This window comes from Nicotiana tomentosiformis, chromosome 1 (genome assembly GCF_000390325.3).
Source record: "Nicotiana tomentosiformis chromosome 1, ASM39032v3, whole genome shotgun sequence".
Lineage (NCBI taxonomy): Eukaryota > Viridiplantae > Streptophyta > Magnoliopsida > Solanales > Solanaceae > Nicotiana > Nicotiana tomentosiformis.
In genome coordinates this window covers 3,480,366-3,494,698 of record NC_090812.1, presented here as the reverse complement: position 1 = coordinate 3,494,698, position 14,333 = coordinate 3,480,366, and the positions used below count along the sequence as shown (strand labels likewise).

General features: G+C 33.8%; 1 protein-coding gene across 1 annotated transcript; it reads right to left on the bottom strand.

Moving 5' to 3' along the window:
• Positions 1-1,324: 1,324 nt before the first annotated feature.
• Positions 1,325-3,578, bottom strand: LOC104089592 (non-specific lipid transfer protein GPI-anchored 14-like). The gene is made up of 3 exons (XM_009594521.4): positions 2,956-3,578; positions 2,638-2,748; positions 1,325-1,653 (listed from the first exon to the last, which is right to left on the bottom strand). Exons 1-3 carry the CDS (start codon positions 3,287-3,289, stop codon positions 1,505-1,507), a joined length of 594 nt encoding a protein of 197 aa, XP_009592816.1. The 5' UTR covers positions 3,290-3,578; the 3' UTR covers positions 1,325-1,504.
• Positions 3,579-14,333: the final 10,755 nt, after the last annotated feature.

Below are 14,333 nucleotides of genomic sequence, written 5' to 3'. Positions count from 1 at the left end.
GATGATAGTGAAGAATGTGTGGCAAAATTCTGAATGATGCGTGCTTTAAAAATTTGCCTAGCATACCTCAAAATTCTGGCGATCAAAAATAATTCCTGCCCAGCGTGTTTTAAACATCTGGCATGGGGTTATTTTTCCAAATTATCAAAATATGAAAAGTGGTTTAAGAAAGGTCCATCCAGTATCATTTTCGGCACACTTATATTCTTTTGGTATGACAGATATGCTGTAGAAACAATTGATTATCGTCATTTCAACTTAAAATAGAAAATAATTACTTGCGTGATCGGATGCGAATTCCTTCTTCGCAACCCGATATAGGAGTAAAGGGAATGAATTCTCAAACATTCTCTAAATTTGGATTAACAAAGAATGGAGATTCAAGAAGACTAAAACAAAGAAAAGTAGGACGAAAAAAAAAGTCATAAACGGGGTATTGCTACGAAGATTTGAGCTCAAAATTTCATTCCAAAAATTCTCTTCACTTCATTGTTTACACTTTCTGAGCGTTAATTTTACCAAGTGAAATCTTACCAAGTTTTGCTTATAGAGGCGCCCAAGAAGATTGGTGGCCTAAAGCCAATTTTTAATTTGGGGCCTTTTAGAAGGAAAAAAAAATTTATCATAACATCGATGATTCATTCCGATATTCCTACACATAGAACAACACAATTTAGCGCAATTGTCGCATAATAACTCACTTAAACCAACAAAATATAGGCCGAGTAATGTGCTAAAAGTATAAAAATTTGGCCTAACATCAGTTGTTAATAGTTTTTTTATAAATAATTTAGTCTTTCCTAAGATGTTGTTGATCTTAGATAATAGAACCAAATTCATATAGATACTTCACTAATGATGTCACTCGTAAAATTTAAATAATGAAAAGTTTTATATTCGCGACAAGGGTTTAGGGGGAGTGATTCTCTTTCTGCATTTTTTTGCTCAAACGGTTACATCACTACTAAATTAAAAGTTATCTTGAATTTTTATAAAATATTTTATTTTTTATTTTAACATACACAATATATTTAGACCCTGCCTCTAAATATTGTTGTGAAATGTATTTGATCCAACTTACCTTAATTAAATATATTGGGTTCGAGTCCTGTGGTTAAAAAAAATCCTGTTAAAACGTGTTCTCTCTTTTACTAGGTCTTACGCGGGAATTTAGATTAGTCGGGGTCACAATACAAATACGAGTAGAAAAATAAAAGAAAAATTTGGAGCCCTCAAAATTTGGGGGCCTAAAGCCTTTGTTTTAGTGGCTTGACCCTTGGGTCGGCCTGATTTTGAAGTAGTTTGAATAGAAAAATACAACAAATTCACAATTGACATATTTATATCACAATGAGTATTGCTCTCATGGTATCACTCCAGAGAAAATATTAGTGAACATCAAATTAGAAGGGCAAACAAGATGTACGCATGTAGATCAAGAATAAAGGATAATCCATTTAACAAAATGATAATCCAATATATTATTACGACGCAAAGCTTAGTTTCATATGAAGAAATTTGAGGTTAAAGACCACAGAAGGACAACTCCAAGAATTGCGTCTAGTGCAAACCATCTCTTTCCAATATGACAACCATCATTAGATTTAGGAGCACTTGCTGCACCAGCAGGGGCACCCGTGGGAATAGATCCAACTGCTCAAATTTCAAAAAAAAAAAAAATAAATAAAAAAAAATTGTCAAGCTCCTTCAAATTTTTACACATCAATATATCTTTAGTTAATTGTAACGAGTTCAGCCGAACAAGATAACAAGTCTAAGGAAATGGTCAAGCTTGAAAGGATGGACGGGCGTAGGCATAATAGTGAACGCTGACCCAGGGCAGCCCAACATCATCTGAGGCCTAAAACAAAGATTTAATAAGAGGCCTTATATATATATATATATATATATATATATATATATATATATATATATATATATATAATGAACATCTTTTTTTTAAAAATTAGACAAGTGAGAATGTGGAATTAAAAAAAATGAGAACTTAGTTATATAAAGTACAGAAAATTAAATAAGTTTAACGTTGATTGCATCACAACTGAAATGGGAGAACCCAAAAAACATACTTACTCTGTCCCAACTTAAGTGACTCCTTTTTTTAAGTAAGTCCCTTTATATATTTGGTAACAATTCAACTTTAAATTTTTCTTTTTACCATTAATGAGATGATTTCTAGCCCACAAATTTCTATGATTTATTTAAGATTACAAGTTTCAAAAGTCTTCCTTTATTTCATAAACTCCATGTCCAGTCAAACACTTTCATATAAATTGGGACGGAGAGAGTATATTTATGTAAGAAAAATAAATAATAAGTTAGATTATTAGATATAGTTACGTGACTAATTATTGAATAGAGAAATATAATTAAGTAAAAAAGTAAAATAACTCTGGTTATAGATATGATATCAATGACTTAAATAAAAGAAAGATATCGAAAGAAAGTCCTAGGCCTTTGAGTATTAATAAGGCATTAATTTTCTAGGTTACTAATGTCATTTTTGAGTGGTTACTTGTAGTTATTAATTTAAATGACTTGATAATAATTTTGTTTTTTGCATTATCAATGCAAGAAGTTAAACTTAAAAAAAGAAAGGTGAAAGGATGTGTAATTTACCCGAAGGAATGGGACTATTTGCTTGTGGACTGCTAGCAATGCTACTTGAACCATTACTTATTTGATAGAACACTTGAGCATCTGGTGAATTTGGAGGCAAGTGGAGAAGAGCTGCATATCATTCCAAATTGTCAGTTATCAAACAAATGAGTTAAGGATTAACTTTTTCAGTTTTCAGAAACAAATAATGAAAAAAATATTTTGAAAACTATTACTGTCCCTGTTAAGAAAGAATGGAGGAGTTCAAGGTACAAGGATAAAATTGGATATAGATTTCTTAATCCTTTTAAAAAAAAATGCTCTTATTAGTGTACTTACCAGGGCATTGAGAAATGTTAGCAGGGGCTTGACAAACAGAGGGTAGGCTTAAAGCAAGTGTAACATTGAGATTAAGCCCTAAATCAGGATCATTTCTGTCCTTGATTAGCAAACAAAGACACTTCTTGCTAGCTTTCAACACTTGTTTCAAGCCAGTGCAGCAATCTGGTGTAGGAGCTGGTGCATTAGCTGTAACATAAGGTAAACATGTTGCTAAACCAATCAATGATTGTGTACACTCTTCTTTGTCCTTTTCTGTGTCTGAATTTCCAAATACACATAACATGAAAAACAACACCAATGTGAACTGATATTTCATGTTGCAAGAAGCCATTTTGAAATGTTGGTAAAGGGAACTGAGGTATCTTGAATCCTTTTTTGCCTTTTGGTATTTCAAATAATGAGCAGATAAGGAGAAATATAGATATTCCTTTGGCCCTTCATCTTAACTTATATATATTTGAGCCACTTGTAGAATGTAATATTGAACAAACTTCCCCTAGAAACAAACAATAAAAATGGCCAGGTGTTTGGATGAAGATTAAGGAAATAATACTCAAATCTTTTGTAGTGGTTGAGAACCACTAAGTAGAAGAACTGAAAATGTATCAAGAAACAAGAAGCTATTATTTTTTTTTCAATATTTGAGGAGGGGAATATAGGTAGAGATACACAAAGTGGGCCACTTTACCAACCCACTATAGGATGTGAACCAATGAAACTTGGACCACTCCTTCATGCTTAGCATTAGTTTGTCTTGGCTCAGTTTAGCCATGACATCATATGAGCATGCTTATGACGTCAACTTCAACTCATTTTGTGGATCAAATTAAATTAGGTAATTAACTTGTTAAATCGTGTAGAATATGTAATATGCATATGCAAAAGTAGAGGCCGGGCTTTTTAAATTTTTCGATAGCAGAGACAATGTCACGGTCCAAACCCATCTGCTAAAGTAATTGTTCGCTATACTCAACCTTTGGAAACTCGCGATTTTGTTCTCTTGGGCTTTTTCCTACAAGATGACGGGATACGAGAGACAATATGAAAAGGATGGAGTGTGTTGGTTGTTATAACTTCTTGGCTATCACAAATAGTGGAAAGTGTTGAATGACACATATTTGATCGCGCGGTCATGTAAGAGTCTCATCTAATAATTTCATGTAAGAAAACTTTACTTTTTCAGGATCAATAATCGTATATTGTAATACGATGATATTACTCTCAATCCAAATGCTTCAACCTATAACTTCTCGCCATTTAAGTGGATGAAGTTAAGAGTAACGTCACCTTGTGCCGTCTATTTTCATCTAATTGTAACCAAACTTGGCTTCATATTTAGGTATCAAGGCGTCTAGAATCTAGATTGATATCGAATTAGTACTTCTCACCCTTACCCTTCTTTTTGCCTTTCCTCCAATTATAATCAAAACTTGGTAGCAATTATCACGTTGATCAAATTGTTCATCATAAACTTCGTCTTCTTTGTTGGACTCCATTTACCTGGATTGTATCCAGGATTCTTTCAAATCTGTTCAGCTCGGTTCCGTAAGGGTGAACAATATTCAGGCTAAAAGTGGTGACTGTTTAACTCATTTTGAAGATCACTTACCTATAGCTAATTGAGTTTGCTGAACTATACATTCTTATACAAAAATTTCTCCGTTTGAAGTTGTTTATAGTTTCAATCAGCCTACTCCCTTGATTTATTACCTTCACATACTAATAATATTATTAATCTTGATTTATTACCTTCAATCATGAGAATAAACATTGAATAAGGGCCAAAGACATCAAATTTAAATAAAACAGTGATCATTGGGAAATACTCCTCGTCAAAAATAAATCATCTTATGCTTGGGATTTCAAGGCAACATGTTGTGTTGTTAACTAGGGTCACACATTTCACAACCCTGGGATCCAAAAGGACCCAATCTATGGACCCCTATGATGGGACAAACCAATGTATGTAAATGAAAAGTCAAAGAAAAAGAAAAAGAAAAAGACAAGTGAAAAAGAAACAAAGATAAGAAAGAAAGAGACATAAAAAAAGAGGGGTAAAAAACATGGGCTGCCACAATATGAAAGAAAGAATTCGGCGTGCAATTTGCAGTGCTGTCTTACCGCATATTCACATTCGCTGAAACTTTTTTCAGCAGACGTTCTGCCTATAAATAGGTATCCCATTCTTCAGTTGTAAACCATCCTCACAACTTTTTCTTTCTCTCTAATTAATAAAGAGTTATTCTTTTTGTAGTCGTGGAGTAGGCAAAGGTTACCAAACCACGTAAATCTTGTTTTGTCTTGTCTTGTCTTGTGCAATTTATTGCTTTTCTCTTTTAATTTTTTTTTTCTTGTATTAGTTTGACACGCTTCCCAACAACTAGTATCAGAGCACATGCATTGTAATTCTGGTAAAAAAGTACGGTATTAGTGCAGGTACTATTCACAAGAATAGTGTCACACTATTGATAATCAATACCAAAGTAAAACCAGAGAATATGGCCAAAGCGGATTGATATTTATTAGATCGCCAAGCTCTTGGTGTGATTCGTTTGACACTAACACAAAATGTAGCGTTTAACATCATTAACAAGAAGACCACTGCAGGCCTGATGAAGGCGTTATCAAATATGTACGAGAAACCATCTGCTTCAAATAAAGTCTATTTGATACGTCGATTGTTCAATTTAAAGATGAACGAAGTCAGGGCGTTGATTCATCCGGAAGTACCTAACTCAAATTGGATGATATCAGAGACTTGGTTCTAAGCGAAGATATTCGCTGGAGAAAATCAAGTGATTTCCTAGGATCTGCTTTTAATATCGAAAGCAAGGGAAGAAGCAACCAAAAAGGACAAAGTCATGGTCGTAGCAGATCAAAGTCAAGGAGAAGAGGACAATCCAAAAATCGCAAAGACATTACTTGTTGGAATTGCAATAAAAAGGATCACTACAGTAGCCAATGTAGAGAACCAAAGAAGAAGAAGGATATAAATTCAGCAAATGTAATTGCTGAACAAGTCGGTAATGCACTAATTTGTTATGCAGACAGTCCTATCAAATCTTGGATTTTAGACTCAGATGCATCCTTTCACTCTACTACATACAAATAATTACTACATAACTATATTGATGAAAATTTCAGAAAGGTTTATCTAGGAGACAATGAATCTTTGTATATTGTTGGGAAAGGTGAAGTCCATATAAAGACTTCACAAGGCACGCTATGAAAATTGAAAAATGTCCGAATTTGTTCCTGGCCTCAAGAAAAATATGATATTTATGGGTCATATTGACAGCGAAGGATATACAACAGTATTCGGTAACGGATCGTGGGAGATAAACAAAGGATATTTGGTTGTGGCATGAGGCTTTAAGAAGGGAACACTGTATGCAACTGCAATATAGAGAGATACTATAGAAGTAGTTGACCATGAACGTGACACAATATTGTGGCACCGGAGGCTCGGGCATATGAGTAAGAAGGGAATGAAGTTGTTGGCATCCAAAGAAAAGTTACCAAACCTAAAGCATGTTGAATTAGGTTTGTGCGAAGATTGTATTTATGTGAAACAAAAGAGAGTTAGTTTCTCAAAGGTGGGAAGGGCACCAATGAAAGAGAAGCTGGAACTAGTGCATACGGATGTGTGTAGACCAGCTCCTGTAACTTTCGTGGGAGGCTCACGCTATTATGTCACCTTCATTGATGATTCCACAAGAAAGGTATGGGTTTATTTTATGAAAAATAAATCCTATGTGTTTGTTACCTTTAAAAGATGGAAATTGAAGTTGAAAATCAGACAAGCCTAAAGTTAAAATGTTTGAAGTCTGACAATGGAGGAAAGTATGATAGTCAAGAGTTCAAAGCATTGCTCTGAGAATGGGAACAAAATGATCAAGACAGTTCCTGAAACACCGGAACAAAATGGCATTGCTAAGCGGATGAACAGAACCCTAAATGAACGAGCTAGAAGTATGAGAATACATTCTGAGTTGCCGAAGTATTTTTAGGCTGATGTTGTTCACACTGCAGCTTACCTCATAAACAGGGGACCCTTTGTACCGTTGAATTTTGAAATTCCTGGGGAGGTATGGACAAGAAAAGAGGTAACTCTCTCACATCATAAAATCTTTGGTTGTGTTGCTTATGTGCATGTAAACTCCAACGATAAAGAAAAGTTTTATCCTAAGGTCAAAAAATATTTATTTATTGGCTATGATGTTGATAATTTTGATTATTGATTTTGGGATGATTAGAATAGAAAGATCATAAGACACATGAAGATCACATTCAATGCAAATGTGATATACAAAGATAAGCTTGGAGTAGAACCAATCAGCACCAACACACAAACATCCGAGACAATTGAGTTGGAAGAAATCTTAGAAAATGAAGTGGCTAGAGAGATTAAAACTGATTCTAAAATAGAAGATGCAAAATCAGAAGGTGAATCTGGTTTAGAATCAGAACCAGAGATAGAATCAGATGGAGAACCATATCTGGAGTCAGGACTTGAATAAAACTCAGGATCAGTTACTCCTGAACCTACATTAAGGAGATCTAAAAGAGTCACGAATGCTCCAGATAGGTTAACTCACTCTCTCCACCGCTATTAATTTCTAACTAATGCTGGAGAACCAGGGTATTTTGTTGAAGCAATACAGGTGATAAACTCTAACAAGTGAAAGCTAGCCATGAAAGAAGAGATGTATTCTCTTCAAAAGAATAAAATATGGATACTTACAGAGTTACCAAAAGGAAAGAAGGCATTGCAGTAAACCTTGTGTGTAAGTTGAAGAAGAGTTTGTATGGTTTGAAATAAGCTCCCCGACAATGGTTTGAAGAAGAGTTTGTATGGTTTGAAATAAGCTCCCCGACAATGGTACAAGAGATTTGATGGATTCATGCATAATAATGGTTTCACACAATGTGAGATGGACCATTGCTGTTATATCAAAAACTTTGATGAGTCCTATATTATTTTACTGTTATACGTTGATGATATGCTAATTGTAGGATCTAACATAAATGAGATCAACATGGCTAAGCAACAAATGCGGAGGAATTTGAAATGAAAGACTTAGGACCAGCTAAGGAAATGCTTGGGATGAGGATTAGAAGAAACAGGTCTGAAGGAACCTTAAAGTTGTCTCAAGAAAAGTACATACAGAAGGTACTAAGCAGGTTCAATATTTATGAGCAAAGACCAGAAGCACTCCATTGGGAAGCCATCTTAATCTGTCAAAGGACCAATCACCTAAGACATATGAAGAAAGAAAGTACATGTCCAAAGTTCTAGATGCTTCAGCAGTAGGAAGTTTGATGTATGATGTGCTTTGCATTAGACCTGACGTAGCCCATGCAGTTGGAGTTGTCAGTAGATACATGTCAGATCCAGAAAAATAGCATTGGGAGGGTGTAAAATGGATATTGCGATATCTCAAAGGCACCTCAGGTATGACACTTTGTTTTAAAATGAGCAATATTATCTTACAAGGTTTTGCCAATGTAAATTTATGTGACGATCTGGATAGTCGAAAAAGTACCACAGGCTACGTGTTTACCTTGAGAGGTACTGCTGTTAGCTGGAGTATATGGCAATATCAGAAGTTGGAAAAGAGATTATTTGACTCAAGAATTTTCTTAAAGAGCTAGGTAAAGAGTAGGACAATTATGAGCTCTTTAGTGATAGCCTTGGCGTAACTGGTAAAGTTGCTGTCATGTGAGCGGAGGTCACGGGTTCGAGCCGTGGAAACAGCCTCTTACAGAAATACAGGATAAGGCTGTGTACGATAGACCCTTGGGGTCCGGCTCTTCCCCGGACCCTTGGGGTCCGGCTCTTCCCCGGACCCCGCGCATAGCAGGAGTTTAGTGCACCAGGCTGCCCTTTTTTAGTGATAGCCAAAGTGCAATTCATCTTGCCAAGAATCCAGTGTTTCATGCAAGATCAAAGTACATCCAGCTAAGATATCATCATATCTGAGAGTTGATAAGTTAATGAACTCTTTTCCTACGGAAGATACCAGGATCGAAGAATCCGTCATATATGTTAACCAAAGTTGATGGTGTTGAAATATTGAGGCTATGCACTATCTCAGTTAGCCTTTAATATTGATAATGTGAATGCGCCACCAGAGAATAGAAAATCTTCTTTTTTTCCTTTCTTGATGTATATTGACTTGAAGGGAAGATTGATGGGACAAACCTATGTGTGTAAGTGAAAAGTCAAAGAAAAGGAAAAAGACAAATGAAAACGAAAAAAGGATAAGAAAGAAAAAGACATAAAGAAAGAAGGGTGAGAAAACTTGGGTTTCCCCGTATGAAAGAAAGAATTCAGCGCGCAGTTTGCGGTGCTATCTTGCCGCGCATTCACATTCGCTGAAACTTTTTTCAGCAGACGTTTTGCCTATAAATAGGCATCATCTTCTTCAGTTGTAAATCATCCTCACAACTTCTTCTTTCTCTCTAATTAATAAAGAACTATTCTTTGTGTGTCCGTGGAGTAGACAAAAATTGTCAAACCACATAAATCTTGTCTTGTGCAATTTATTATTTTTCTCGTTTAATTATTTTTTTCTTCTATTAATCTAACACGCTTCCCAACACCCTATAGATCTCATTGTGGTCAAGCAATTACTTCTTTTAACACATGCCTAGAAGTTTGTAATTCTGAATCCTACATCGAGAAAATTCTTATCTGAATTTGCAAATAACACGTAAATTAACAATAGGTCATGTAAAAACATAACAATTGGTAAAGGCAAGAAAAGCTACCATGGATCAATTAGGGTTCAAGCATTGCTGGAAGGACAAGTATACAAGTCCAATACCAGCATAGGGACATCATTGAAGTTCAAGGATCAACAAAATTCCATAGGTTCTTTAAAAACAATTAAGAGAATAATGACTTTCTAATGCACTAATAGAAATTTGATCAAAACCAATATATTAGTTAGTAATTGGCAAAAACTTACCCAAAAGTGACCGATTTATAACGGTCGAAATTTTTTAGATCGGTAGAACCAATTGATCGACTTTGATCGGTCACAACCGACCGTAACTAAATTCCATAACCAACCCAAAAGAAAAAGGACGACCAAAAAAATCGATCGACTTTGGTCGATCTTTTTGAATTATATATTTAAAAAATGCACTATCTCGAAATGGGGTTTGTCTATCACTGGACCTTGGTGCTTTATGGTTTAAGACTTTTTTAAATTTTATTGATGCTCTTTAATTGCATTTTTGCGTGAAAATAACCGACGACTTCGATTGGTTTTGTAAAAAATATAAAATTACCTACCAAAATAACTAACCGATTTCGGTCGATTTTTTGAATATTCATTTTAATTTATTATAAATGAAAACCGACCGAAGTTGGTCGGTTTCTTAAAAAATTGTCACACCTCCTTTTTCCCGAGGGGATAGGGGATAAGGGAGTTTTTTCAATTAAAGTGACATTAATCGAAATGAGATTATTTATTTAATCAGAGTCGCCACTTGGGATAATTTTATGGTGTCCCAAGTCACCGGTTTATTTTAAAATCCCAAATCGAGAAAATTGACTCTATTTTATGGTTCGCGAACACAGAAGACCGGGTAAGGAATTCTGTTAACCCGGGAGAAGGTATTAGGCATCTCCGGATTCCGTGGTTTTAGCACGGTCGCTTTAATCATACCTGTCTTAATTAAATGGATTATTATGTGTTTTAGAACCTATGTGTTTTTACCTTTTACCGCTTTTAATTACTTGATTATTCGTAATTATGAAATTATCTTGAAACGAATCACGTGTACGTATACTCGTTTGTTTGGTGTGTCAAAGTCATGTCACACGTACGTGTACACAATCAATAACATTTTATTATGTTTAAGATTGTTTTGCCCAAAGTTACGCGAACGCATACTTTGGTTTTAAGTTTGGAAGTCGTAATTATGTCACGCAAACGTGTACGCAATCACGATAGTCGATTAAAATCACGCCTAGAGCAAACTAAGAATATTCATGAATTATTATTATTTTTCTACTTTGAGATTATTGTAAGACTATGAATTATGGAAATTGCCAAAGAAATAATGTAATCTAGGTATTAAGCTAAGGGTCAGCATGTTATTTTATCAAATCAAATTCAACTCTCTTTTCTATCCAACTTATCAATTTACGGCTCATTTGATTCTAAAACCACTCCTCTTAATTGATAACCTTGCCCTTAGAAATCAATTTTCCACATGTCAAGTACTTCATAAACTAATAAAACAAAAACCAACTATATGAAATTGACCCGAGAAACAAACGACGTCAAGAAAGATAATCGGAGCATTTGAGTAAGCAGAAACCAACTAGGACACACCTAAATATTGAAATAGCAGACAATCCTTATTCTTTCACTACTAAAATATCTGGAAAAACATAAATACCACAAGTTAAAACAAAGATAAAGGAATACTAGTGAGTTATAGAGTAAACATGCAAATAGGCGCAAACAGAGATAAGTAAAATACCAAAACAAGCTGTAAGTTAAGGAAAGAACCTCAAATTGAGATCTTTAACGTCGATAACATTGGAATACAAGAGTCGACACACGAGTCAACAACCAGAACTCGGACTGAATCTCTCACCGGCGACCTCGAATCTCGACTTAAACTCGTTGGTACCTTCAACTCGAACTCCTCCAATTTTGGGAATCTCTATGCGTGTTTTAAAGGGTGAAACCGGCGATCTTCGAGGTGGTTTGACGGGGTGTTTTATAGCTGTATTTTAGGTGGATTTGGGTGTGTTTTCGCAGCTGGTTTGATGGAGTTATTGTGGGGTTACTTTCAGCTGATTTTCACGCTGGTTTGGCGTGATTTCGGGGCTAGTTCAGGGCTGTTTCGCAGCTGTTGAAGGACTGGTTTTAGGCTTATTTTCCAGCAGTTTTTCAGCTGGGTTTAGGGCTTATTTTCATGGATTTTGGAGCTGATTTTTGGAAGTTAAAATGAAGGGGATGAGTGAGTTTCATTCGGTGGTTAATGGCTCGAGAATTTCTTTCGGTGGCATATGAGTTTTGAAGGATTTTGAGCGAGAGCATCTGAGTTTGCTATAAAAGATAAAAGAATCTCGCTCACGTGAAAATGACTAATTGATTCTTGCTTTAATTAATATATATTTTTTAAGAATAATAAAAAAACTAACTAAATATTTTAAAATCAAGAATATATAATTTTTATAATTTTTAATTTTTTTAAATAAAATCTACTAAAAATAAAATAAAGGTTAAAATATATTAATTAAACTTAAAATTATTTACATACTAAAATGTATTAAAAAATTCTAAGTATGGTAAAAATATTAAGTGCTTCAAAAATAAACTTTCGGGGACGCATGGCGCAAAAGAAAAAATTGGTCAGCTTCGTAAAAAATATTTCTAATACCAACTTCGGTCGGTTTTGTCGGTCGCTGATCATTTTAACAAAAATTCTAGTAATGATCATATAATTTATACAGAAAGAATCCTTTCTATGTGGGCTATTTACATGAACTGTCTTCCATCCTAGAAATCATCACTAAATTACCTACATCCTTTTACTCTGAAAAGATATAATTAAATTCATCACTTGGAAACATTTAAAAGATCATTAAGATATGCGTATGCAACTTGTTGTTCTCTATTATTTTTGTCTAAAGCTGAGGAAAGAAAATTTTAGAAAAATCATAAACAACAAAATGTTTTGACATCCAAAATAAAAGAAAAACAAATTGAATAGAAATGCAAAACTGCGCAAAGATAATCTATCTATCTATATCTATACTATTATAAAATCACGAATAATTTGTGCTAAATGTTGAACGACTAAAATATTCTTAAAATATTGATCGACTTTTATGCCCTTAAATATTTATATAATTTAAGAATATAGTTTTAAATCACCTGGCTAGAATTCTATTCCGATTTAAATTATACATACAAAAAAGAAAAACGTGCGAAGGTGAAGTACCCCTATCCAAATTAATTTTGGATTCATCCTCTAGCACCAACCCGCTGCTACCCCATCTCCAATATTATACAACAATAAAACAAACCAAAAGGAAACACAATAATATGATATACAAACCCCACCAAGTCAGCAAAGCTTTTATAAAAAGGGCTCATGTGTTTAGATTCAGAGAATAAATGTAATACATATAAATCCTTTACTGTTAAATTAATTTTATGTTTTTCTCAGTATTTCAAATTGCAGCCATTAACTTTTGTTATATTTTGTCAGTCTTTTTTAGATTATGTATTTCACAAGTTTCATGTTGATAAATCACCGGAGAATTATCACGTTGTTAGGGGTGCTCGAAAATAGTATTATGGTGAATTTTTTATTCTCATTTGTTAGGTTATGTTATTTTGATATAGCCTACTTTTGGTCTTGATGTATGCATTCTGGATAAAATTTTGTATTTTATTGTGTTTTAAGGATGACTATGTTAATTTTCAGACCATAAAAAGATATTTTTCTTTTAGTTACCTAATGTAGATATTAATTGAATAAATGCACTTAGAGTTTCAATTCGAGAATCGTAACTCCTGATGTCGAAGGTTGAAACTTTCGGTATTGTAATCCTAGCACCACACTTTTAGAAGGTTTGAAATGCGATTGATCAATGGAGAAAGCCGGTGACTACTTTTGCTTACCATTGAAACGACTCAAAGTCTCCCTATTATCGGTATATATAACTTTTGGTTTGAGTTTTTTATTCCCAATGTTATTCAAATTGTTTTTTAAATTTAATAGTGTAAATTCTTTTTACACTTTAGTTTAATATTGTGTAGCAGGATATTGTATATTTTATGGGTTAAAAGCTTATTACTTGTGTATGGCTTTTGAATGATCTAATATTGTCAAGAAAAGTCTCACTGTTTGTGTATTACTGCTAGACTCAAATATAATAGTATTATTTTTTTATAAGTATAACAGGTTAATATATTTGAGGTTACCAGCTTAATTTAGTTTACAGAGGAAGAATTAACCGCTATATATATATGGTGGATTTGAGAATAGAATATAAAAATTGTTAGATTTTAAAAGGTAAATTATTATTTTTGTAAAGATAATTATTTGTTGATAAAATTGTCATATTTAGAACCTTTTCTAATATTGAAACTTTGAATTCAATACATATTTTGTATTTGAAAATTTTTATGAGTAACTTTTAACTATGGGCAGATTGTCGCATGGATTAAAAAGCAAAAGTTGGAACTTTATTAGGTTTAAGAGTCTTTCGTCGTAACAAAGTCTGCGTTAAAAGTAATACATAAACATATCTTATCTGCTATAGAAACTTTTCGCTAAAGAATCCTTAAACGAAAGGGGAAAAAGCCTCAATTGGAAAAGGGATGGTCTGCGTT

Excerpts from the sequence above, each read along its gene's own strand:
- LOC104089592 (XM_009594521.4), bottom strand. The coding sequence starts at position 3,289 with ATGGCTTCTTGCAACATGAAATATCAGTTCACATTGGTGTTGTTTTTC. Across the intron at positions 2,749-2,955 it reads TAACATTTCTCAATGCCCTG|CTCTTCTCCACTTGCCTCCA; the intron begins GTAAGTACACTA and ends AATGATATGCAG. Across the intron at positions 1,654-2,637 it reads AAATAGTCCCATTCCTTCGG|TTGGATCTATTCCCACGGGT; the intron begins GTAAATTACACA and ends AAATTTGAGCAG.